This window comes from Amphiprion ocellaris, chromosome 1 (genome assembly GCF_022539595.1).
Source record: "Amphiprion ocellaris isolate individual 3 ecotype Okinawa chromosome 1, ASM2253959v1, whole genome shotgun sequence".
Classification (NCBI taxonomy): Eukaryota; Metazoa; Chordata; class Actinopteri; family Pomacentridae; genus Amphiprion; species Amphiprion ocellaris.
In genome coordinates this window covers 37,659,338-37,686,266 of record NC_072766.1, presented here as the reverse complement: position 1 = coordinate 37,686,266, position 26,929 = coordinate 37,659,338, and the positions used below count along the sequence as shown (strand labels likewise).

Below are 26,929 nucleotides of genomic sequence, written 5' to 3'. Positions count from 1 at the left end.
AACAGAGCTAAATGAAACCTTTCTCTTCTTTTCTCATCTTGGAATCGTGCAGCCGAAGTCTTCGGCAGGTTTGCGAGCTGCCATGTAATCAGGACGGGAACTCGAGCTGTCCCTCAGCAGGTCGCTGTGGCCCCACTCATTATCTTATCTCCCATTGTGACCCGCTGTAATTCCCCCTCTCATGATTGATGATGTCGCTGTCTGATTACACCAAGACAAAACCCCCCTAAGATCACCTTTCGTTCCCGTGGCCAACTCCACGAGCTCCACGAGCTCTGCTGGAGGGAGGACGAGCTGCTGTCACATGCACGTCAGGTTTCTATTGTTCCTGAGCAAGAATCAGCACCGTGTTGTAAAATGGTTTATGGAAAAAAATAACTGATGTAACACAGAAAAAAACACCAGTAGAAGAAGTCACACTTCTAACAACAATCATAGCCCAAATAAATGTAAAAAGAAAGATTGAATTCAACATTGCAAAATGCATTTTAACAGAGCATTTCCCATTTGAGTGACAGACGTTTTGTACAAACATCGACCAAACTGTTTAAGGAGGTTATCCCTCACTTTGTGATTTCATGGGCAAATTTACACCTGAAATGTACCATTGAATAAGATAACAAACCATTTCTAAATTGGATAGTAAACTTATTTTCATTTTCTTTGCTTTTGCAAAACTCCACTGTTTTGCCATAAAATCTCTCCTTAAAACAACAGCCTCTGACCCCCTTTCCTTTTATTTTGCACTGAAAATAAAGAAATATGTTGATTTTAATGCAGTTTTAAACATTTAATCGTCACGTTCTCCTGTTTGTGTGGCTTCTTCCATGAGAATTTTCATTAGAAATCACACCAGTGACATGCTGAAGGTGCAGCCTGGTCCATAATAACTCTCAACTGCTGGGATAAGATCGTACTTATCTGGGATTGCTGAATGTAATGTTTTGGAAACAATGGAGAACAATGAAAAACACCTCCTGCAGATTTTTTGACGTCACTTCATTGTATGTAAATTTAATATCGTTTACAAAATGGAGAATGAAAGTACAGTTGCGGTTGGGAAGAAACCTCACTCCACTCTCAAAGCGAACTCTTTTCCAACCTTATGGTGCAGATTTCCAAACCATATAAGAAGTCCACCTTTCCAGAGATGAAAAGCTTCTCAGCGGTGTCAACATATCTTCTCTGCTTGGCCTCAAACTTTAACCTTTTGACCTTTTCTTCAACATTTAAGCTTAGCTACATGAAAGTTACTCTACTTACATGAAAACTGTTCCCCAACAACAAATGAACAAATGCTCTCTTGGGGTAAAAGTAGTTAAGTTTTGGTGCTAGTTGCTCATGTCTGATTGATTGTAATTTGCTAGATGCACCAACAAGACACTGAGGGAAGCATATCTGATGAGCAGCGCCGTGTGGTGCAGCACAGACAGAAATAAGAAAGCCGCGGTATAAAACATTTAGACTGGAGGCTCCTCTGCTTCAGATCATGTCCCTGGCCTGCCGTGGACAAATCAGATAGGTAACCTGTGCTCTTTTTAAGCGAGACAGTGAGCCTCATCTCTCCATGCGGCAGGTGGAGACAGATGCCTCATTATCCATGCCACAGGGGACAAAACAAGCCCGGGACCCGATGCCCCCCCGCCGGCGTTTAGTTTCCAACGCGCCGACACAAGGCGGCCTTGGACCGCCGCCGGGCCGAGCTCATCTCTGACCTCAGCGAGCGCAGGTCGCTGGCAGAGTCACATTAAAGATTCAGAGGACCCAAAGGTCCCCGTCAGGAGTGTTAACAGCAGCATTGTCCCGGCTCCCCCTGACTCAAAGGGCCAAGTGTAACAGGGCACCCCCTCCAGTGGTCAGGACCGCCCCCCCGGGTCCACAGATACAGTGACACCCTTCAAATCCATCTGCAGCTCCTTTAGAGAGTCTGCGAGTCGGACCGGGAGGCAGAGATACAAGATTCAGCAGCAGATGTGCGTTCTGGAGGACGCTGGTTCTGTCGGCTCAGACGGCAGCGTAGTGTAGGATCAGACTCAGATGATGGGATTCACCACTGAGACGGCTGATCACATTAAAGGTGCAGTCCACCTATTACAGGCTGTTACACGCTGCCAACTAAGACTCACTAAATATATCTTTGCGGTCTTCGTACTTTGACTTGCACATTATGCTTGTATCACACTCTACTCTTAGTATTCTGTACTCTCATAACGCTCCAATTTGCTCCTTAAATTACTAACAATTTGTGCACTTTTCTTGTCAATACCAGCATTTTTAGGCATGTTATTGCTGTTTCTTTGACCAGCTCTTTTGTATATTGTTCCTCTATCCATCCATCCATCTATCTATTGAAATCTGTACTGAACAATAGAGAATTTATCTCGTCTAGCTCAACCCTTTGTCTGTTTGACAGGTTTTAGAATCTGAAGTTTTATCCAAGGCTGCACCTTAACAATTGGTTTGGTAGCAGATTTATTTGCTGATTATTCATTAGTTGTTTGGTCTATAAAATATCAGAAAATGCTTTAAAATATGCAGATCAGTGTTACCAAAAGCCCAACAAAACATCCTTAAATGTCTTGTTTTTCATTCTGCAATCCAAAGATATTGAGTCAAAGGTGCAGCTGCCAACTCAGACTCACTAAATATGTCTTTCCTGTCTTCTTACTATGATTTTTTAGATTTTTTAAATTAAACCAACACTTGAAATCTGTGCAAAACAACAGTTTCTCAGCAGAACCTGAGTTTAGAGAATAAGTTACTGTAGCAAATTCCTTGTGTTTGATAGGCTTTTAGATTTTCTGTTGATTATTTTCTCAATTATTTGATCATCCGGATTCTTGACTTGACTGATTGTCCTTGGAGTTTCTGTATAACACAACTTGACTGGTCTTTTAAGTTACCTAAATTTAATTTGAATTGAAAATTACCTGCATAAAAGAGAAGTCCAGCTGCTTTTTGCTGAAACTCCTAGAAATATATTGGCCTGAATGATTGAGAATCTACACAAACAGATGAACTGATTAGTTATTTGGTGTATAAAAAGTCAGAAAATTGCAAAAAATATTCAAATTTTAAGAGTTAAAACAGAGAATTTAGACTTTAATTTTCCTAAAATCTTATGCAGATACCCAGAATAATCAAAATAGTTGTTGATTAGCTCAATAGTTGCACTAAATATGTATTTTCTGTCTTCTTACTATGACTTCTAGGCTTTTTCTTAAATGAACACCTGAAATCTGTGAAGAACTACAGTTTCTTGGCAGAAACTCTGTTTAGAAAATGGATTTACTCTAGCAGATTCCTTTGGCTGTTCGAAAATAATAATTTTTATTGTTGATTTATCTGCTGATTATTCATTAGTTTTTTGATCAATAAAATATCATAAAGTGATAAAAAAAAAAAGTGCATCTGTGTTATCAAAAGCCCAAAAACACATCCTTTAATCATCTTTTTTTGTCTGAAAACCAGAGATAATCAATTTACTGTCATCCAGGTGGAAAGGAAACAGAAAATATTCACATTGAAGAAGCTGGAATCAAAGATTTTTTGGGATGTTTTTGTAGAAAAAATGCTCAAACTGTTTAAGTGATCATCAAAACTGTTGGCTATTAATTTTGTTATTGGCAACTAATTGAATATTAATTGCAGCTCTACTAGACGGAGTTTACTGTCATAGAGGAGGAAAGAAACCTGAAAATATTTAAGTTAATAAAATCATGAATTTAGACTTATATTTTCTTAAAATATTACCCAGACCTTTCAATATATTATCAAAATAGTTGCTGATCAACTTAATTGTTTCATGATCAGTAATGTCTCTGCAACCTAAATTTGTGTAAACCTATTTTAATATTATTTGGAATTGCTTTATTTCAAAATGTCACCCAAAAATAACAACCTCTAACCCCCTTTCCTTTTATTTAGCACTAAAAACAGAGAAATATGTCAATTTTAATGCCGTTTTAAACATGTAATAGTCATAGTTTCCTGTTTGTGTTGCTTCCTTCATTAGATTTTTCATTAGAAATCACACCAGTGACATGTGTGGAAGGTGCAGCCTGGTCCATAATAACTCTCACCCCCTGCCGCTGAGATAAGATCGTACTTATCTGGGATTGCTGGATGTAATATTTCAGAAACGGTGGAAAACAATGAAAACACCTGCTGCAGATTTTGTGACATCACTTCAACATGCTGCAGCTTGGCAGAAAACTGTACACACAAGTAAATAAATATAGCAGAGAATAACTGTGATTAACATGAGGGATTTGTTCATCCTCCTCAGAGTGCGTCATTTGTTTTTCTGCACCACTGATTTTATATTTGGTCATATAAATACTAATATTTTTTTTTGGGGGGGGGGGGGGGGGGCTTGTATTGCCTTCATTTAGTAGCAGGGAATATAGGAGAGAACCCAGGCTACTAACATGCTGTCAAACTCGCTGTAACCACTCTGCTGTCTGGTCGCCCTCTTTGGTCATTGATTAAACCTCTAAAAACTCCATTTTGTGTATTAAAGTTACACATTTCATGAAAATAATCACTTTTTGCATTAAAATGTCTCTAGAAAGCATAGATCTATGAAGTCCCCGCCTCTCTCGCTGCAGCTCAGCACACCAGCTCACCTACATCTCTGCTCAAACACTGTAAAACTGCTCTACACAATGGCAAGTTGTAATATTGGAATAACTCAGCCACACACGTTGAAGCCAGAAGCTAATTTTGAAGAATGATTCAGAAAGCTCTTTTTTTAAGCTCGTGTCTTAGGTTTGTAACATCAATCCATGTTTTTGAGATTGTCTGTAAAATTTCAGTTTTAATATGGAAATGTTTAGTCATAGTGTTGACTGAGCTCACAATCTTCTAGCATATATAAAAAACAATGTATGGGCATGAAAATAAGATTAGAAAAAAGAGATTTTTACTAGAGTTGAAGTAAAAGTACCAACTGCATATTATAATTCCTGTATTCAAAGGTCTATCAGTGAAAGTACACAAAGATCAGTCACAAAGCTTACTTTAAGTATCACAAAAATACATTGGTGGAAAAAAGTTTTCAGACACCTAAAATTCTCTATATCTCAAATATTATCATGAAATATTTGTGGGAAAATCTTTTTTGTGTTTCAAAAGGTGTGGCTGCATTAGACAGACATAAACAAAAACAAATTACTTTTTGTTGTTTATTGTTTACAAGAAAAACTAGAAAAATTAAATTCTACCAAAATGGCCCAATACTCAAAATTTCTTATTTTTATGGAACCAATCAATTTTAATTTTTCAATGGCTTTTTCTTTTTTTTTTTTTTTAAGGATTTGCTTAGTATTATGGCTGTGATTGTACTAAAAGAAATTACACTTGAAGAGTGCACCTAAGAGTGATTCTTAATGTAATATTTCCCAAATGTATGGGGTGTCCAGAAACTTTTTTCCACCACTGTACATAGACCCTGTTATTAGATCCATCATTAGACTGGTATGTATCAATGCTTGTAGTGTTTAATGTTGTAGCTGGATTTTTTTCTAATCTTTGTTCATATCAAATATTCTACTTCTTTGGGCCAACAAAAATGAAAACAACAATTAAAACCATGTCAGAAAAGTAAATGGGAATTCCCTCTTAAGACATCTGCTAACAACTTAGACATCTGAAACACGACAAGGAGCATCAGCTGGACACTGTAAGGAATTACAAAGATTAAGAACTGGAAAAAATAAGACCGTTTTTATAGGGGTGTCTAGGCTGAGACCATAACTCACTTCAAAGTGGCAGAGAAACTGAAGTATCATCATTTTTTTCTGTATTGTAAATCACTGTAGGTCAAATACTCTTGAATTTTAGTCTCTCACCTGTAATTAAGGCATACATTACTGTTCAAAAGTTTGGGATCATCAAGACAATTCCATGTTTTCCATGAGAACTCACTTTTATTCATGTGCTAACATAACTGCACAAAGGTTTTCTAATCACCAATTAGCCTTTCAACACCATTAGCTAACACAATGTAGCATTAGAACACAGGAGTGATGGTTGCTGGAAATGTTCCTCTGTACTCCTATGGAGATATTCCATTAAAAATCAGCTGTTTCCAACTAGAATAGTCATTTACCACATTAACAATGTCTAGACTGGATTTCTGATTCATTTAATGCTATCTTCATTGAAAAAAAATTGCTATTCTTTCAAAAATAAGGACATTTCTAAGTGACATTTGAACGGTAGTGTATGTGGGTAAGAGTGTAGAATCTGTGAAAAAACTCTAATTAAATCCACAACTAAACTTGAATCATACACACTTTAACTCATAAAACGTGTAAAGATCATTTATTTACATATACAAAATAGATGCATTTTTATAGTGTGTATATATATTTATCAGTGGAAATAATACAAAAGATTTGAATTGCTACAAAATCAGTGTAAACGTTTGCTGGTTGGTCAGAACTACTGAGTTACAGGCGGTTGAAAGGGCGGACGGTCCACTGTTAAAATGACTTTATAGAAATGGTTCCATTAAAAACTTCTCCAGTTCTATGGGTACAATCTCCCACCATCCTTTTTGCTCTTCTCCTGAAAACAGCTGCTTCATTTTTAACGAAATGCTGTAGTTTATAAGGCCATCATGTGTTTTAGCATCATTGTAGATGATTAGAATATTGAGTAAACGCATGGACGGATAATCGCATAAGAATCTCTTGCAAATGATTTGGCTTTTTTAAGGACCACACTGGCATCATAGTGGCAGAAACGTTCTAAAAATAACTTTGATATTTATATTCTCACCATTCACTTGTCCATTTCTGCCACAGATTCATTTGTATGAGAGATAAATGCCTTTAAAAGAGCATTTAAATGCTAAAATTTTTCAGTTCGGTGCACCGTCTCAATGCTAAAACAGGTCTGGAATATGATAATGCATTTAACGGAATTCAGAAACAAAAATACAATTATTTTTAACAATAACTCATTAGAAAATAAACCTTGATTACAAATTTTAGTTATCTCTACATATAACTGTCTTCAAGTAGGGATGCTGTTGACTGGAGCAGTGTTTATTTGAGAAAATTTAAGTGCTGTGAAGGATATAAAGGAGGGTTTGCTGCCATCTAGTGGTTTGTTCCTGAATCTCCACCACAACTTCAACTACAGAACACAAACCCTGAATACTAACAACCTGGAATGATTTGGCCTGATCTCATTACTTTAAAAATGGAACGGATAAAACATATGACTACATAAAATTGCAAAAAACAGATTGTTCCTATAATCAAACACCGTTTTCTGTCCTATCTTGTGTTTTTGTAAAGTTTTTTGGATAACTAGGAGATGAAAACAAGACTGAGAGGTGTCATTCCCGCCGCTCGCCGGACTTGTTTCGATGTTGCTGCAGCATGTAAAGGAACACACCAATATTGGCAAAAAACTGGATTAGTCCTATAGAAATGATGCCGTAGCTCACATAAAGGAAGCCGCCAAGAGTTGGTCCGACTGTGCGAAGCAGAGATTGAACAGATGCACAGAGTCCCAGCATTGTGCCTGCGAGAACAGAGTGGGTTCAATAAAAAAAAAAAAAAAAAAACTTTAACTCTCTGATATGAAGTTGTCAGATTGAGAATTTGTTGATTTTCTTCATCTTACATAAACGTAAACCAAAATTATTAAGGTTTATAAGGTGTTTCAGCGTCTTTGAGTTTTTGGAAAAGCGCTTTATAAATGAAATTTATTATTATTATTAAGTGTATGCTTCTTACAATGAGTGATTTTTTTTTACACCTGACACCAAAACATCACAGATTTTCATTTTCTAAGTTTAGAATTAGATACAGTCACACATGAAGTGGTCAGCTTTGTAAGATTCAGTCCTGTGACAGAGTTTCTGCTGTTCATGTTATTGTGAATGTGTGTGGGGATGAGCTCACCTGTGTCGGCGGATGGTACGCTATTGGTGAGGATGCTGTCTGTGATGACGGTAAACATACTGAGAGAAAACATCATTGGGACGACGATAATGCAAAACTGGACCACAGTCTGCATGTAGGCCTGCACAAAGAGGAAGAAATGTGTGGGGGTGAAATGAAGGATTATTTTCATTAAAGGGCTATCATAGTTAGATCTCTTCAGAAAATATTCTTGAAGATGCTAAAAGATTTAAAATATTTATTTACACTGAAAGATTTGAGAAGACATAACCTACAGAATAACTGCTATACTCTAGATATAAACTACAATAAATACACAATAATGTACACTAGAACAAATGTTAAATATGTCCTTTTATGAACCCTGTTGATGGATCTACCTGTTATTTCCTGTTTACTTTAAGTTTATTTCTATTTGTTAAGGAAAACATACACTACCATTCAAAAATTTGGGGTCACCTAGACAATTCCATGTTTTCCATGAAAACTCACACTTTTATTCATGTACTAACATAATTGCGCAAAGGTTTTCTAATCATCAATGAGCCTTTCAACACCATTAGCTAACATAATGTAGCATTAGAACACAGGAGTGATGGTTGCTGGTAATGTTCCTCTGTACCCCTATGGAGATATTCCATTAAAAATCAGCTGTTTCCAGCTACAATAGTCATTTACCACATTAACTATGTCTAGAATGGATTGATGATTCATTTAATGTTATTTTCATTGAAAAAAAACTGCTTTTCTTTCAAAAATGAGGACATTTCTAAGTGACCTCAAACTTTTGAACAGTAGTATAAGTTATCCCAGGTATACACTTGCTTGTGCCCATTATGCAAAGATATAAACTACAGACCACAACAAAAATTCAATTTATCAGTAGTGTCAAGAGGCTAATTCCAATACTCTGATAACATTCTGCTGTGACAGAATATTATTCCATCTTATAGCAGCTTGTTTTAACACTTGGAGGTCATTAACCCTCAGAGAAGACTTTGCCATGGTGCTCCTCGACTAGCTAAACTCCCACAATGCTCTCTGTTTGCCCACCTAACAGTAAGAATGGTGCAAGCAGATAATACAGCTAGTCCACAATGCTTGAAATGTGTGTTATCTAGGAAAATGGTATTGGCACATAGAAAATTGTAAATTATTTGGATCATATTGGGAGCAAAAAAACATAAATAAAAACTTGATCAGTACATCCAGCTATGGTATGTGTGTGTTTTTGTGTACCTGACCAAGTCCCACAACAGAAGCAACTCCGACTGACACAAGCAGCATGGAATTCTCAGAGTATCTCTCTGTGAGGCGACCGATCACTCCTCCCTGAAGAACCTGAACAAACATCTGGGTTTTACTCTCTTTGTCATACAGTCTGGTATCATATGAGCCAAAGCACATCAAGCAATGACATTCCAATCAGACTGTGTTTCTGTTTTACCATTTGAACGATGCCAAAATAGGCCATGAGGTAGCCGTTCTGCTCAGGCTCCAGCTTGAAGAATTCCAGCGCAATGATGGAGAACATCACCTGAAAAATGCCTTCAGAAACAGGAGCAGTGTATCTGTTAGATTTCCACATTTCTGTCCTCTAACATTTACAATGGCTTTGTTTCTCATTTCTATTGGAGATCAAACATGACTGCATTTCAAAATACAGTAAGTTTGAATAAAAGTTTACAAATACTTGTTAAGACCATGCATATTACAGCAGTCTAGAGTTTCCATTGACTCCTAATGTTTTTATGATGGCGTCACTGAAAACGTGTCTTAGTCACAACAGACAATCATACATTTTGGTTCTTTCATAGATTTATTATAGGTCTTCTGGAGATATGACAAAATCTGCTGGGTCAAAAATATACATACAGCAGTGCATACAGATGCAGTTGGGTATTCTAAGAAGACAATGACCCCAAACACACATCAAAAATGGTAAAGAAATGGCTAAACCAGGCTAGAATTAAGGTTTTAACTTCCATTCCCAAAGTCCTGACTTAAACCTCATCAAGAACTTGTGGACTGATGAAGAAACAAATCTGTGTCAGAAAGCCGACAAATTTAGTTGAACTGCGCCAATTCTGTCAACAGGAGGGTCAAAGATACAACCAGAAGCTTGTGGATGGAAACCAAAAGAGTCTAGCGGAGGTGAAAATGGCCAAAAGAACATTTAACTGAATAGTACCACTGCTGGATGTATATTTTTGACCCAGCAGATGTTTCAGATTTCCAGAAAGATCTTTAATAAATCTATGCCAGAACCAAAATGCATGACTGTTTTTTGTGAGGAAAGTGCACGATCATCCCATCACAGAAAATTAACAGTTATTGGAAATCATTGGAAACTCAAGATTGCCATAATATTCAAGGTCTTTACATGTGTAGGTAAACTTTTGTTCACAACTGTATGCTGAGAGTAATTTGCTTTACCTTACCAGCTCTTGGAGACATCCCAAGTAGTTTTTACTTCTTGCAAGTAAAGTTCCAAATGGCTAAGCTGAACCCAGATGGAACAGACTATTGCACATGTCCTTCTAATTGACATTTTCCAGTCAAATATGTGCAGGTGATCTCCAAAAAGCAGCAAAAATGTGGAAAATCTAGAATTATCACCTTACTGTTGGAAGCCTCTGTCAAACAGTGAAGCTACAGTTTACATCCATGAAGCCTTTTAAGGACTTTAATAGGTGAGCACTCAAGATTAGCGTCACAAAATCAATATCTCACCAAATTTGAATTATAGTCGCAATTTCCTCTTCTGTTCCTGAGTTTTTGCAGAGCACTATGTTGACCTTTTGGATATTAAATCCATCGCATTATCATTATGTCACATTTATTTATTCCTTTTTTTAATCTATTCTTGACTGCCTGATGTGGGCTTGAGAGAATGATATTTAACCTTTGTTTTGTTTGCACAGATGCATGGGGAAATGACATAATGAAATTCTTAAATCTTGAATTAGTGTATGTATTCTTCAGTTATGGCAAAAGCATGTTGTGAGGCCACAGTGACCTTCAACCATCCAAATCTAATCAGTTCGTCCTTGAGTTCAGGTGAATGTTTGTACAAGATTAAAAGAAATTCTCACAAGTAGTTCAAAAGATACTGCATTCACATGAAAAGGATGGATGTACAATCAAAAGCATACTGGTAGAGGTATAAAAATACGTAATTTCAATGCTATCTGTTGCAAAGCAGAAGGATTGACTAGGATAAAAAATTTACTGCAGTAAATACAGTTTGCAGGAAAAATGCTGGAGTAAGAATGAAACAAATGTCTTGACCTAAAGCTTTGCTCACATTAACTCTCACCTGATGGCAAACCTGCGAAGATCTTGATGAGAAAAGTTCGCATCACTCTTGGATACTTCATCAGTCTGGTGATCTCTCCCACGTTGAATACCGACTTGTTTTTGTTGTCATCGGCTGCAAAATCAAAAAGAACAAAAGAGATTTAAACCCAGACAGCAAGCTATGAGCGAGCCACTATAATGTCACAAAAACGTTATGTTTTTAGAAAATCAGCTAACTGTTCAGATTTTCAAAAACTAAATAAGATCAAATTAATTTTCAGGCATGTTTCTTGCTAGTTGTTGTATTTTGTGGTTGTTGGGTTGAGTATACAGCAAGTTATAGCTTGTATCAGTCACTTTGGAGGGTTTTGCTGGCTATGAATTCAGTTTTATCTGCTTGAGACTGACTGACATCCAGGTTTAATTAATGTTTATTAAAATAATGATTAAATGAACCTGTTTTGTAAAACTGGACTTACAGTTCATGTATAGAATAACTATGAGGGAAATTACATTTGTGAAGTTAAATTCTTATGTTCAGACAGAACAGAATGGGTTGTAAAAACAGTTCAGGAGCAGTTTCACACTCTTTTGTTCCAGCCTCAGGATATAGACTTATATTTTGGCTAATAAGAAATGACACAAATGTAATTTTATAAAACTCTGCCTGCAGAACAGTTCACTTGTTAGACGTTGTGTCTCGTGCTTGCACAAATCAAAGGTCTTTCACTGCAGCAGTTTTACTATGTGCACTGATTTAATTTCTTGCCTTGTATGAGGGAGTTGTTAATGTACACAAAAATAATACAACAGCAAATTCAATATTAATTAAATGCAGCATTTTATTCAACCGAAGGCTTGACTTACTCTTCTCTTGATGAAGCTTTTTAAAGTTAATGTCACTTCCCCTCTAAAACAATGTGCACAAATGTTGATTAAAAATGTGGTTTTTTTTTAACCTCGACTACAGAACAACCAGTTCTACTATAATTAAATGTTAATCAATAACTTTTGTTTGCTTTACCTGCCGGATTAAATAATATCTAACAGGCCACCGCAACAGAATACAGCACGAGACTTTAGTAAACACACAGAAACAAGTTTAGTTCTAGCAAAATCAAATCACATACGGTGTTTTTTGAAATTTAAATTCAAGCAAGACCCTTTATTCCTGCAGATTCTCCCACAGAATCCCAGATTGATAATATATAAGTGGAACTAGAGCTGCACTACACAAATACTTTGGCCAAAAGAGCTCACAACAGAATGAATAAAGAATAAAAAAAAATGCTAACAGTCAAACTCCTCCTTAACTTTGTGTTTGGGTGCTTTTTTTTCAATGAATTACAATCCAAATTTTTGATTTGAAAAATACTTTCATGTGAGTATACCTACAGATAACGGAGGAGCTGCTATTACATCTAGTCAATTTATCACCATTTTTAGGGCTATTTTTCTCTCACAACTCCTCTGTCAAAGAAAGATAACATCCTACTTTTAATCCTGCCATCAAAGCTCTCATTGCCTCAGTAGGTCCAACACCGAAAAAACTATTTATAGTAGTCTATCCCTGCAAATAATACACTGGTGTTGATTTTTAAACACCGAACTGTGTTATCGTCTTTTAAATACTAATGATTTTTATGGGTTTTCTGTTTTATTTTGCTGTCCTTGTGAAAGACTTTGTCACTTGGATATTTAAATTTGCTCTATAAATAAATATTATAAAAATTATTAGAATGCAATAGTTTTAATAAACTCTTATAGGTTTACCCCTGTACTGGATATAAGATTAAAGTGTTAAAAACAATTTTTTTTTTCAAAAAAGATTTCAGATTTGGATATAATAACATGCATGCAACACTGTTACATTAGATCAATGTGAATTTAAAAATGTATTTTTATGATTTGAGTTTAAATGAAGCTCTCAGATTCTATTTTTAATCCTCTAATCTTCAGTGTGGAGTCCATCTGGACCTCTCTGGATGTTGTTGGGACGTTGGACTTGTTTGAGGAGAGCAGTGAGACATTTGACTGGCTGGATTTGACTCCAGACGACAGCTTGATTTTCTTGGTCTTCTTGGCCACCAAGTTCTTCAGCTTCTCAGCGAGTTTCTCCTTCTTGATAGCCGCTAGTTCTTTCCTCATTTTTTCATTGTCACTTCTGTAGGCGTTCCTCTCTGCTGTCATTGCTTTGAACTTTTCCTTTTGGTCTCTGGCTGCTACCCGGCACCGCTGGAACTGGAAAGAAAGCTGCGTGAGTTTTTGTTTGAGCTCCTCACGCAGCTTCTGAGTTCTCGTCAGCTCTTTGGTCTGATCGAGCAGCTGCTTCTGTAAGAACTCGATCTTCTGGTGAGGCCCGTCTTGGCTGGGCTTCTTAACCACTGGAGGTTTTTGTTCGAGCAGATCTGTCCTTTTCACCATCTGATTCTTGAGAAAGTAACACGGTATGCTGTCTCTCAGCTTCTCCCTCTGCATGTAGATCTCCTCCTCACACTTTCGGAGGTGCCGATTGTGCTCCTCTGCTTCTTTTCCCAGGAAGTCTCTCTGCTTTTCCAGTTTGTCTTTCTCCAGCTTGAGCAGATGGATTTGCCTCATCTGCTCCTTACACTGACTGTCCTTCTTGCTCAGGTTTGACTGCCGGGTTGCGATCTTGTCCTGCAGCTCTGAGTTTTCATGTCGACAGTGCAGCCACTTCTCGTTCAGCCCGTCTCTCTCTTTGACCACCTGCTCCAGCTGCTCCCTCAGGTTCTGCTGCTCAGCTCTCTGGGTTACGACCTGCTGCCTCGCCGACTGCAGCTCCTTCTTCATCGACTCCACCTCTTGCTTCAAGACCTCGTTCTGCTGGTGCTCCCTCCTCAGCTCCGTCTTCTGGATCCTCACCGTCTTCCCCAACACCAACACTTCATTTTTGCATTGCACCAACTGGTTCCTCAGCTGGTCTCTGTTTTTGCTCACGCCGCTGAGTCTTTGCTGCTCCGTCTTTAAATGTTCGCTCTCGGTCGTCAGAACCTTCAGTCTGTTCTTCAGGGTTTCGTTCTCCGTCTTGAGCTTTTTCTTTTCGGTCTGCATGCGGTTGTACTGCAGCTCCACATCAGGAAGGATTGACGATATGACGTACTGCTGATAAGCTGACAGCGGGCGTCTCTCGCGTCGCTGCTTGTCACCAGCTCCAGATGCCACATTTTTAAGGGACTCCATCTTTTTTTATTTGTTGCTTTCTACACCACCACTGGGCTGATTTAGATTTGAATTCTCTTCTTGTTTTCCTCCTGACAGAGCATCATAACATTCCACCAGAATGGAAGAACATCATTCACCCTCCAACTGGAATTCAAGAGACAGACTCAGGGATGGTTTTTAGAATAAGGCAATAGCTCTAATTAATGCAAACCAAGAAAATCTGGTCTTTCTATAATATACACTGTCCTTCAAAAATCTGAGGTCACCCAGGCAATTTCATATTTTCATTTAAAACTCACACTTTTATTCATGTGCTAACATAACTGCACAAGGGTTTTCTAATCATCAGTTAGCCTTTCAACACCATTAGCTAACACAATGTAGCATTAGAACACAGGAGTGATGGTTGCTGGAAATGTTCCTCTGTACCTCTATGGAGATATTCCATTAAAAATCAGCTGTTTCCAGCTACAATAGTCATTTACCACATTAACAATGTCTACACTGGATTTATGATTCATTTAATGTTATCTTCATTGAAAAAACTGCTTTTCTTTCAAAAACGAGGACATTTCTAAGTGACCCCAAACTTTTGAATGGTAGTGTATATAATTAATTTATTGTAATTGATTTTGTTTTACTCTATTGTCTTTATATGTTTGTAACCCTGTATGTTTTTCTTTTATGTTTGGGACAATGGAGGGAAATTAGCCTTGTGTTAAATTGGCTTTATTACGCCAGCGTTGTGTAAACTTCATGAGCTTGTATGTTCATTAATATGAATTGTCCCATCCAAATAAAAAAAGAAATGAAATGAAATGGTCCATCAGTGGGCCATGGGCACTAAAATGTTACACAACCTATTTTCTGCACCTTACAGCTCATTTTATACTGTTGTCACTTTACTGCTTACTATATTATGCACGTTTTATTTTGATAGATGTACATCATGTTTAGATACTATGTACATAACCTTTATTCTTTTGTGATAATTACATTTTGATATGTTTATAATGTTTAACTGCATTTTATGTATATAATGTTTGTTTTTTTGACACCGATGTGGACGAGACTCAAATTTTATTGTATTATTGTAAGATTTATCTTAGACTAGAGCAGGCATTCATTTAATGTGTGCACACAAATAAAACTGACATGTTTCATGTTTTGAGTAACATTTGCTGCTAAATTATGTCACTGTGTTTCACATACAACGCTATTTTTCTTCACTGTCTGTCTGAGGAGGCAAAAATTCAGGATACAGATTTACATTTTGGATGAGAAATTACACAAATGTAATTTTATAAAACTCTGCCTGCAAAATAGTTCACTTGTTAGAAATTGTGTCTCATACTTGCAAAAATCAAAGATCTTTTACTGCAGCTGTTTTACTATGTGCACTGATTTCATTTCCTGTCTTGTATGAGGCAGATTATTAATTTACACAAAATATAATATCACAGCAAATTTAATATTAATGTCAAATCATATAAGGTGCTTTTTCACATCACAAAATAGCAGTTTTTGAAATTCAAACTCAAGCTGCATGCTTTATTCTTGCAGATTCTGCCACAGAACCCCAGATTGATAATATATAAGTGGAACTAGAGCTGCACTACAGAAATACTGTGGCCAAAAGAGCTCACAACAGAATATGTGAGGGTAAAAAAAAATGTCAACTGTCAAATTCCTCTTTAACTGTGTGTTTGTGAAAAAGATTTTCATGTTAGCTTACCTAAAGCTATGTGAGGAGCTGCTATTACATTTAGTCAACTTAATGCCATTTTTGTGGCTAGTTTTCTGTTACAACTCGTCTGTCAAACCAAGATAACATCCTACTATTAATCCATTAAAGCTCTCAGTGCCTCAGCTCTTCTGAGGCAAAAATTCCTTCTCAATTTTCTGACAAACACATCTTGATTTCTCTGAAACTAAGTTGAAATATTGAAATTTGATGGTCGTAATAGAAATTTAAATAATCTTTATATCACCTTGTGGTTCTGTCTTCAGTAACAGCGTGTTAGGAAAAAAAACTAAAATGAAAATGTTTTGATTCCATTTTGCAGGTATTTTAACAGCTAATTAAAGTCTGAACAGTTCACTATTCACCAAGACAGCTACATTTTCTCTTCCTTTTTTCAACAGCTGTAGCCACTAAGCAACAACCAACATCTTCAGGTGGTCATCAGTTTAAGTCCAGCTGTAACGGCAGGTTTTCTGTCTGCCAGAACTTGCAAATCTATATTTTATTTATATTTCATTATTACTGGTTTCAGAATGAGATGTCAGTTGTCTTGTCCTGTATTTTAGCTCCACAAAAAAAGACATTGAACAGGAAAAAGTACAATTACACTGGGATGCCATTTACCACCTCAGCTGCAGCACATTAAACATATCTTTTCTTCACTTCAATAATATAAAAAGTGTCTTACATTTCGTGTTGTTTTCAGGAGCTGCAATTTTAGTGGTTTTTGGGATGAACTGCAAAACCAGCAGAAAACTGAAGAAGCTCCCTGCAGCACCAACGCATGCAGTAAACGTCTCCCTGGAAAACAGAACAGCAAAAGCAGTGTTAGCTGGACAAATAATATGGACATTTGACAGAACACACACATCTGCCACTGTCATTTTCATTGCATTTCTATGCTTAGTTAAAGCTGAAATTATGTCTTGGCCACTCAGGGGCAGCAGAACAAGCTGAAACTTGTTTAATTTTTAAGTTAGTCTTTGTTTTTATCTTAAGCAAACTCTTTAAAAAATATCAAATCTTTATGTATGATCTTACGTATGTTGAGATGAAACCCAGATACATGGAAAGTCTAATCAGCCAATGTGGCTCTAATGCTGTCATTTTACACATTTCTGATGAAGAATTTCATTGTGTGAATTGTTCTTGTTATAATAAATAAAAGTGGAACTCATTGCACAAAATATTGTGATTATATTTTGAGAAATTTAAATCAGATTTTGCATATTTTTGTTCTGAAATAAAACACATGTAAACATTTGATTTCTGATATCTTTTTATAAAGTAGTTGTGGCAAACATGTGAACAAACAGCTGCTTAAATACAAAACCAGCAGACCTTTAACAACATTTTTATTTATTTAGATGTTTATGTTCACCTGATGAATGTTTGTCTAGTTTTTACTTTTCTTTTAGCTCTGGTTTCTTTACAAGCTAGTTGCTAATTATGTGCTAATTCTTTGTGCTGTTTGCTGCAGGACCTTAATGAACTGTGGGTTTATCAGGGATTTGGATCATCAACATTTGGGCAGTTTTTTGCACATTAGGCAACTGATCTTTAATCTGTTGATATCTAGGTTACAGTAACATAGAAAGTATGGTGCAGCTGCATTTTTATTTATCCAGAAACGTTTGTGTGTTAGTTTCTTATTGACTGTAGCAATTAGGGGTGGAATGATGAACATTTTTGTGCAGAATACTCTCTATATTGGCCTTTCAGGTTGGCATGCATGTGTACAAAACGAGTGCACGTTTCTTGTGTGTGTAATTCAATTATTTTGTATTTTAAAAATGCATAAAAACGTCACTTTTTAATTAGTAGGTCACAGCCAGATCAGCAGTTTTGACAGACTTTTTAAAAACAGACACAGCCATAGTCTGCTCAGTAAACTGTTTAATTCAACAAGATGCAGTTTTTTTTCTTTTTTTATTGTACTAAAAACATACCAAACTGTGATTTTTGTGTGTCGTTACCCCTAAGCAGCAAGGATTGAAAGCAAAACTCACAAAGGAATATTAACTGTGCCAATGTTGTAGTATTGTTGTGCTTCATTTTTATATTAAATTTCATCAGAATTTTGCATCAGACTCACCAGCATCACTATCCATTCTTGTCTAATTTTTAATTTTGATTGGATGGAAATATATTTTTCAACTTTTACTGGAGTTTTGAAAATCTTACTCTGGCCTGACTAAGGCAGCCCTGACTGGACTAAGTAGTTTAAGAGCATCGATTTACAGATCCTGACCAGCGACCAGGACACAGAAAAGTGACTGTTTTTCAAAATTCTCCCAACTATTCTTTATCCTTAGAGCCCGCGTTTGTTCCGTTTGGTCTTACACGATGACACAGCTACACAAACAGTAAGACTCACCCGTAGTGCTTGATTAACTGTCCGCCCAGCGTGGAGCCGACTATCATCCCGATGCCGAAACTCAGACCCAGCTTGGCCAAAGCATCGGCCCGCTTGTCAGGTTCTGAAAGGTCGGTGACGACCATCTGAGAGGCTGCAGACGGGAGAAGGACGACAAAACAGAAACCGGTGAAACTGCATCTATTTCAGGACAAGAAAACAAAGAACATGAGGATAAACAGGTATTTAATCAAAGTTTCATAAGGGTAAAACCTTTAACTTTCATGAATATATCAAGGTCACTGCATGTGCCACTTGATATCAACCATATGTTGCAAATAATATTGATTTATTCATGGTAGTAAAGATATTTGATATTTTGATATTTTAAGTATTTGACTGTGATAATATGTCAACAAATACCAGAGGAAAGTGTTCTTAAATGCCCTCTTTTTAATGTTTAACCATGTTTGAACGTAAATACCACAGCAGGGGCAAAGTCTAAAATCCCTACAAAACTCAAATATTCAGCTTACAAAGAAAAATCACATTTTTTATATTTTTTTTTAATATATATATATATATATATATATATATATATATATATATACATATATATATATATAAAATGAGAGATTTTTTGTTTTCTTGCAATTATACATAAGTTCTCATAGCATTTTAGATAAAAAGCAATGAATGATTAATTCATACCTATTGCATAGATAGAATTAATGAAAAAAGGGGCTAAATCTAAATAAGACAATAGTTACAATTAATTCGAAAAAGATAATCTGTGGAAGTTTTGTAAAATGATGAAAAGTAACAAAAAGTCAGTAGTTTTAAATTGTAAAAACTAGGTCAATCCAGGGATTCTGCAAAATCATAGGATATAAAAATAGGTAGCTTTAATAAAATTCAGTAATAAATACTAATAGATACCCAGAAAAATAATAAAATTAAATTAAATCTTGTACTGGTTCAGTTTATACTTCAGCATCGTGACCTTTCTGTCTGATAAAAGCTACAATTTTGGATTCAGGACGTATTTTTATATCAGAATCTTCTGCTTTCCGGAGCACAGATGTTTCAAATAAAGACTGAAGGTAGTGATTTTCTTTTTCGTTGCAAAATTCAGACTTTAACTGTGCTGACAGGGTACAATACTTGCATTCCGTGCTGAATTATACTCTTCAAAATCATTTAATAAATCATAAACACAAGTTCCCTACAGAGTATGTTCTGCATTTTAGAGTAGAGGCTTTCAACATACCATGTAGATGCAAGACATTCATACGAAGGAGGCTGATTTATGGGATTTTTTTTAGTTTTGAGGTTTAAGCTACTCACCAGGGAGGACGTGCATAAAGATTGTGGGCAGCTTATGGATGAACAGCATGGCAGGATGGTTTGCTACGGCCAGCAGCAGGAAGAAGATGGTGGTTGCAGAGCAGGCCAGAGACAAAGCTGCTCGAGCCCCGAACAGATCTCCAAACCTGCCGACAAAACCAAACCCTGCGGTCACATTATTCTGCCAGATTAGATCAGTGAGCGTTGCAATCGTTGGCAGAAAATCTGAAAGTAAAAGAAGCTGTAACAGAAACTTATTGGTGTTACCTTCCAAACAGAGGACCTCCAAGCAGCTGAATCACTCCGACCGTGGTTTGCAAGTAGCCAAACCACAAGGTGTCGAAGCCGAGTTTCTTTGCCAAATACTATAGAGAGACAAAACGTAAACGCTCACATTAAAATACAAGTAATAATATACAAAACCAGTCACATTCAAGGATTTTTATTTATCATTTTTATGGTGCAGAACAAAACAAGCATTAAACCTACAAAAGAGCATTTTAAACAACAAACTGAGTTTCAAAAGTAAAGATTTCTTCACTGTTTGACTTGATGACAGCTTTACACAGTGATAGTAACATGTTAACCAGCTTCATGAGGTTTGTTAACTGGAAGAGTTTCTAGCTAACAAAGTTAATGTCTGACAGCTGCTCACCTGTTAACTGGAATAGTTCCTAATTAACAGCCTTGTCAAAAGTTAACTAGTGGAATTTCTTGCCTTCTTAACCTTCTGAATCTCAGGCAGTTTCTGGGCTTTTTTCTTTTGCTTCTGTCACATTTTTCACTGCAATTTAAACCTCTATGGAAACAGAACAACCTTGACTAGAAGAAGAAAAAACTCAAACTTAGCTTTTGTGTGGTACAACACAGGTATCATTTTAAAAATAACAGACAAAATTTTTCCAGGTGCCCACAGGTACGACTAATACTGGGGAATAAATGGGGGCTCCACATACTATAGATATTTACAATTTAGATTTTTGATTTGCTTCCATACTTTACTTTTATTACTCCGCAAAGAAAGGCGGCAGAGTTGTGTGACGATCGGCGTACGTTTGTCCGTCTGTTAGTCTGTCTGTTAGCAACATTACTCAAAAACAGACCAATGGATTTGGATGAAATTTCCAGGGAAGGTCAGAAATGACACAAGGACCAAGTGATTAGATTTTGGCAGTGATGCGACTTATAGTCTGGATCCACGGATTTGTTCAAGATTTCTGTATCACTGCGAGATAGCAGCACAGTGTTACTGTAACTATGACAACCAGGGAACACTACGTCAGCTGCTTGCAGATGATCGCATGATTGCGATCCTATTACAAATCGAATGCTGTGATTGGGACTTATCCGTCAGAAATTATACAACGACTGAGCAGCCTTGGCGGAGTACTGCACTCTCTGAGTGCCTTTCTTGTTTGTTATGTGTAAACACTGCCTGCAGTTCAACCAAAAGGTCTCTGAAGTGAACTGAGCCACTGTTAGGTTCTTGGTTGTGCTGGAAAACACAGATTTTTCTGGTTGATTTTTACAGGATCTGGTACAAACTGTTTCTTTGTAGCTTTTCTTTTTAAAATGAGACCAGCAAAATAAAGTAAGTTTAAAGAAATGTTACAATTTTGAGCTTAGATTTAGTTCATTTTCCCAATGAAGCAGCACATCAAAGTTGAAAATCTGGTGATTTTTGTCTTGTTTTTATGCTACGTTCCTGTCATAACATGTGGGATTAGAAATGCTAACTGGAAAGATTCCATATCTATGTTCAGGAGGTGATGAAAATGTGAAGCTGCCACGTGACGTAAAAGCGGCATTAAAGTGTTTGCTTTTAATGAATGAGAGCATCAGTCATGTTTGAGAAAGGCGTTGGTTTTGGTGATAGTGTTAGAAGTATAAATTAATCTGCTGCTGCACTTCTTTGTTTAATGAATGACTGAGTTTTATATGAACATGGAGGTCAGAGTTGAAGACAGATTATATTTGACATCTTATACAGTATAGAGCAGCTTTAAAGTCTGGTACATGTTCACTGCAGCTACAGGAAATTTTGTTTTTATTTGACACCAAACACATGCCCTCCCTTTGCTAAACAAAAAGACAAATAAAAGTGTCATGTGCAATCAATATAGAAAATATTAAAATTCAGAAACTGTCCCCATACCAGGATATTTCATTATTTTGTGTTTTATGATGATTTGTACTGTGATGATAAATGGTTTAATGTTTTAATCGATCCGTTGTCAACATTTACATTATATGCTAAAACTATTTTGATAATCGATGAATCAGTTTGACTAATTTGTTGAGAAAAAGAGTCTAAATTCACTGATTCCAGCTCTTTAAAATCAAATATTTTGTTTTCTGTCCTCATCTATGACAGTAAAATGAAATTCTTCAGGTTGTGGACAAAAAAAGACATTTGTCATCTTGGGCTTTGGGAAACACTGATCGAAAATTTAGACCATTTTCTGACATTTTTTAGACCAAAAAAGCTAATTAATTAACTGTGAAAATAATTTGCAATTATTTGATAATGGTAATCGTGGTTAATTGCAATCCTACTGCTAAGTGACAGTAGGTGATATCTGCTTTTAACTTAAATATAAAGCTACATAAAACTTAAATACTGAAGTAAAGCACCTGGAAATTGCATTTGAGGGTAATATTCGAGTAAGTAAATGTACTTAGTTACTTTCCACCAGTACTTTAAAATGTATTTTAAATGCAGAACTTCATTAAGTGAAGCATTTTACTTTTGCAGTATAAAAGGATATAAATACTGGTTGCACCACTGCTTACAATGAGCAGCTATAATAAAGGTAGGAACATCTACTATTGTACAGCATAATAAAAGCTACAGACCAACTGTCATCACAGAAAACACAAGAAATTTTAGATTTTTGATGAGTTATTGAGCGTAGTTTTCGATCATGTGATATTTTCTGTATATTTCTGAATTGTGTTGCTACCCTGTATTATGCATTATTGTGTTGTTTTCTTATTCTGACCTGTTAAGGGCCTGTATAAGTAAATTATCTTACAGCTATGATCTTCTAAAGTGAATCAACTGTTTACATTTTCGCTCAGCTGCAGCTTTATGATAACTAAATACATTTCCACCATGACGCCTTCACTGGAATCACGGAAACTTGGGGTTTCACACAACAGATACTCACAGGGGTGACAGCAAACTGCAAAAACATCCATGTGATGTCCAAAGCAGCGATGATATACGTGACATAAATGATTTTCATCCTCTGTCGGTGGTCTAATGCGACGTTAGAAGGCGAGGAAGCCGAAGCTGCGGACGTTTTCTCGGCGGTTTCACCTCTTCGACTCATTTTCGGACGCTTCTTTAAAAACACCTTGACAGCAAATGTGGTCTCCCCGAAAAAAAATTAATAAACAGTAAGTAGACCAGCGTGCAGTAACCGAAATGAGATGCCGTCCAGCCGGTAAAACGTCCTTCGAACCGGCGAACTCTCACCTGAGTTGTTAGCTAACAGCCAGTTGTACTTTGAAACAGGCTACAAGGAGGCGTTACCGGCGGAGATGGTGGCTAGTTTCTACAAAATATCATCCAAAATGGGGAAAAAATAAGATTCTGGTTTATACATTGTCCACTGGCTCAGCTGAGTTTAGTTCCTGTTGGGAAACGCCGTGATAACGAGCGAGAGACCATGAACGCCTCTCCGGTTAAAATCCTTCCGAGAATGTGGAAGTTTAGTACGTTGATGCGTTCAAGGACGCCAGGTTCAATCGTACTTTAAACGTTTTAGGAGATGTCGTCATCGTTCATGTTTTATGGTTATGGGTGAAAGAGTTTTATTTAGTTTACCTAATTGTATTTAGTCAGGTGAATTTGAATATTATGCAATCTGGTAGGATTTAAATCTCAATATTTTCCAATTCATGTACAATACTTCATGTGCAATTTTTTAATACCCATGTGCATTGTTGTAATTTATTTTATATATTATATAAATATAACGCCACTGTTTTTGTAGCACATCCTATTATAGTGTAAATTCCGTTTTTATTTATTTACCTTATCTATCTCTTCCTTAGCATATCTAGATTTTTAGATTGTTACATTTATTAGGTCTTCAGATTTAGATTTTATATTTATATAGTGAGAGATTTTATATTTATTACTTACTAACCTTGTTGCTATGTTGTTGTCTTACTAACCTTTCGTGAGTGTCAGTTACCAAAACAAATTCCTTGTGTGTGCAAGCTAGCTCACTTGGCAATAAAGCTTTTTTTTTTTTCAAAATCAGATTCTGATATTTAAACTAGTCAAGCAAATTTTCAGAATTAATAATCTTGTAGGATCCTAACCTTGATATTTAAAAAAGTCTGGTAAACTTGCATAATTAATAATATTCTAAGATCTTACGCTCATTATGTGGGTAGATTGAGGTGGATTTGTATTTTATGTAATATTGTAGGATCTTAGCTGGAGTATTTAATTAAATTTGCACAAGAAAGGCTACTGTGGGGTCTTAATATTTTAATTTGTTAAGTAAATTCCTAACACCAATGCTATTTATTTAATGGAAAGCGCTGTGGCTCAACATGTGTTTTATGTTGTGTTGTGTTTTAGATGTGCTTTATCCAAAAAACAACAGTGACTTACTTGGTTTGACTTGACTGTTAAAGTTTTATTGCTTAAATTGATGCATTGTATAGTGGACTTTTTGTGTCTGCACTCTTTTTGTTTTAACTTTATCTTGATTAAGGTTATAATGTCTTCTGAGTCTCTTGCTTTCATGATGTCTGTGTGATATAGTTCAGATTAACATTACAGGTGTATGAAAAATAGCAAGTATAAATGTTTTCAGCTCAATGTCACAATGCAGTTTGTTCAACCTTCACAGTCGCTTGTAGTCCTTCAGAGTCTTTATCAAATTCACTTTAGCACATATTTAATGCAGAGGTAGTGGTGGCCTGTAGCTCGCTGCATTCAGATTAGATTAGATTAAATCTAGCTTTGTCATTGCTCAGAGTGCAAGACGACAAAATACAGCTGAGCATCTAAGCAGAAGTGTAAAGGAAACAATAAAAGTGTAGCACAATGCGAAATGTATACATGAAACAACTTTAACCTTTAAATGCATAAATGGGTTAAAAATGACCCACTGACATCATTTTCTTGCAATGTCATTGTAATGAAAAGTTTCTATCATTTCATATTCCAACAATTCCTCAAAACACATTTTCAATATCACACTATTTAAATGTTTAGGCTACCTTGTATATTTTTTTAAGAAATTGTAATATTTCTATTACTGCCTCAAGCTCTTTATCACTAATAATATCCGACAAAAGGTGATGAAGTGCACAAACTTGGAGGGACGGAGAGCAGCAACAGCTGGAGGAAAAGAGTGGAAAAATGTCAACAAAATAGATGCTGACATTCTCCTGTTGCTGTTCTGTGTAATATTCTTCTTTTTCAATGATCAAAATATGTGAAAGTTTCATTTTACATGTTGTGATCAATTATTAAGCCAAGCAGAAGACTTTTCAGACCAGAAAAAATACTTTTAATGTTTTTTTTTTCACTTTAAAATGGGTCAGTTTGACCTGCAGCGTAACAGGAGGGTTAATCCGGGAGTTAATCAGTCTCAGCACAAGGGACAACAGAGCACATCAGCAAAACAAACATCATGTTTATAGTTAACCAGAGTGTGAAATATTTTAATATTAAAGACTTTCAGCCTCCATTGATCAGCTAAAGCCACCAGCATCATCCATCAGGAATCTTTGCGTCTCTGAGATGGGAAACAACAGGAGTCGTGTGATCTGGAATATCAGGACAATCAGTCTGTCCAATAATCAGCGGTACAGAGGGAGAGGTTGTTGTGTGTGCTATGAGGTTCTCTTAACCAGTGCTGCAGATGTTTGAATGCTTTTCTGTATCTGCTTTATCTTTTGCCTCCACGCATTTCAACTTTCCAACTGACTTAAACTGAAACTTGCCTTTTTCTGAGAACCACATTTCAAACCATTTATCAAACTGGTTCATTTTTCTCAGTCATTATTACTCTGCCAAGGAACGCTGTGGAGTTATGTGATGATCTGCATACGTTTGTCAGTCTGTCTGTCTGTCTGTCTGTCCGTCCGTCCGTCCGTCCGTCCGTCCATCCGTCTGTCTGTTCGCAATATTACTCAAAAACAGATTAACAGATTTGGATGAAATTTTCAGGAAGGTCAGAAATGACACAAGGACCAAGTGATTAGATTTTGGCAGTGATGCAGCTTATAGTCTGGATACACAGATTTGTTAAGGATTTCTGTATCATTGCGAGATAGTGTCACGGCGTCATTGTAACTATGACAACAAGTGAACACTATGTCAGCTGCCTGCTGACGATCACATGATTGTAATTCTACTATAAACTGAACTTCGCGGACTTATCGAGACTTATCCTTCGGAAATCATACAACGACTGAGCAGCCTTGGCAGATTACTGCTCTCTGAGTGCTTTTCTAGTTTTAGTTATGGTGGTGTTGCCTTTGGGACCGGTTTCTACATCACGCATCTCTTCACTCTGCTTATCTGCTCACTATTTACTCGTGATTACAGGTGAATCACTTACCTTAAAAAGCAGTTTATAAAATATGATTAATTGTTATAGACTGAACTAACAACTCCTTTACCAACCAATTATATTATTAAAACTTTGTCATAAAAAAAGGACAAAATTACAAATTTGTATGTATATAAAATACTACTGCTAATACTAATGCTACTACTACTACTACTAATAATAGTAACAATAGAACACTACAAATAATACATAAAATACTAATACGCCTGTGTTAATTAAAGATTAAATATCAATCGTGCAGATTCACCTGAATAGTTTAAATATTTTGGTGAAGACCAAATAATGTTATCACTTACACAAATTTATATGACTAATTTAAATATTAAGGTTATGGCCCTATAATATGGTAAAAATATGCTCAAAGGCAGCTCAAAAATGACAAATGACTACATGTTTGTCTGTATCCCTATATACTCTTTGCTTATATTCTGTGTTATGAAACATTTAAACGGTGCTGCTACATTCATGA

General features: G+C 36.2%; 2 protein-coding genes across 2 annotated transcripts; both read right to left on the bottom strand.

The window, feature by feature from the left end:
• Positions 1-6,310: 6,310 nt before the first annotated feature.
• On the bottom strand, positions 6,311-23,581 carry slc22a18 (solute carrier family 22 member 18). The gene is made up of 10 exons (XM_023280038.3): positions 23,023-23,581; positions 20,120-20,217; positions 19,853-19,998; positions 18,527-18,659; positions 16,838-16,950; positions 11,242-11,355; positions 9,370-9,470; positions 9,162-9,263; positions 7,923-8,043; positions 6,311-7,539 (listed from the first exon to the last, which is right to left on the bottom strand). Exons 1-10 carry the CDS (start codon positions 23,185-23,187, stop codon positions 7,352-7,354), a joined length of 1,281 nt encoding a protein of 426 aa, XP_023135806.2. The 5' UTR covers positions 23,188-23,581; the 3' UTR covers positions 6,311-7,351.
• Positions 11,363-15,210, bottom strand: LOC118470972 (chromosome partition protein Smc-like). The gene has a single exon (XM_035952726.2). It carries the CDS (start codon positions 14,421-14,423, stop codon positions 13,137-13,139), a length of 1,287 nt encoding a protein of 428 aa, XP_035808619.2. The 5' UTR covers positions 14,424-15,210; the 3' UTR covers positions 11,363-13,136.
• Positions 23,582-26,929: the final 3,348 nt, after the last annotated feature.

Excerpts from the sequence above, each read along its gene's own strand:
- slc22a18 (XM_023280038.3), bottom strand. The coding sequence starts at position 23,187 with ATGAGTCGAAGAGGTGAAACCGCCGAGAAAACGTCCGCAGCTTCGGCT. Across the intron at positions 18,660-19,852 it reads CTTTATGCACGTCCTCCCTG|CCTCTCAGATGGTCGTCACC; the intron begins GTGAGTAGCTTA and ends TCCCGTCTGCAG. Across the intron at positions 11,356-16,837 it reads TCCTGAAAACAACACGAAAT|CCGATGACAACAAAAACAAG; the intron begins GTAAGACACTTT and ends TTGATTTTGCAG.
- LOC118470972 (XM_035952726.2), bottom strand. The coding sequence starts at position 14,423 with ATGGAGTCCCTTAAAAATGTGGCATCTGGAGCTGGTGACAAGCAGCGA.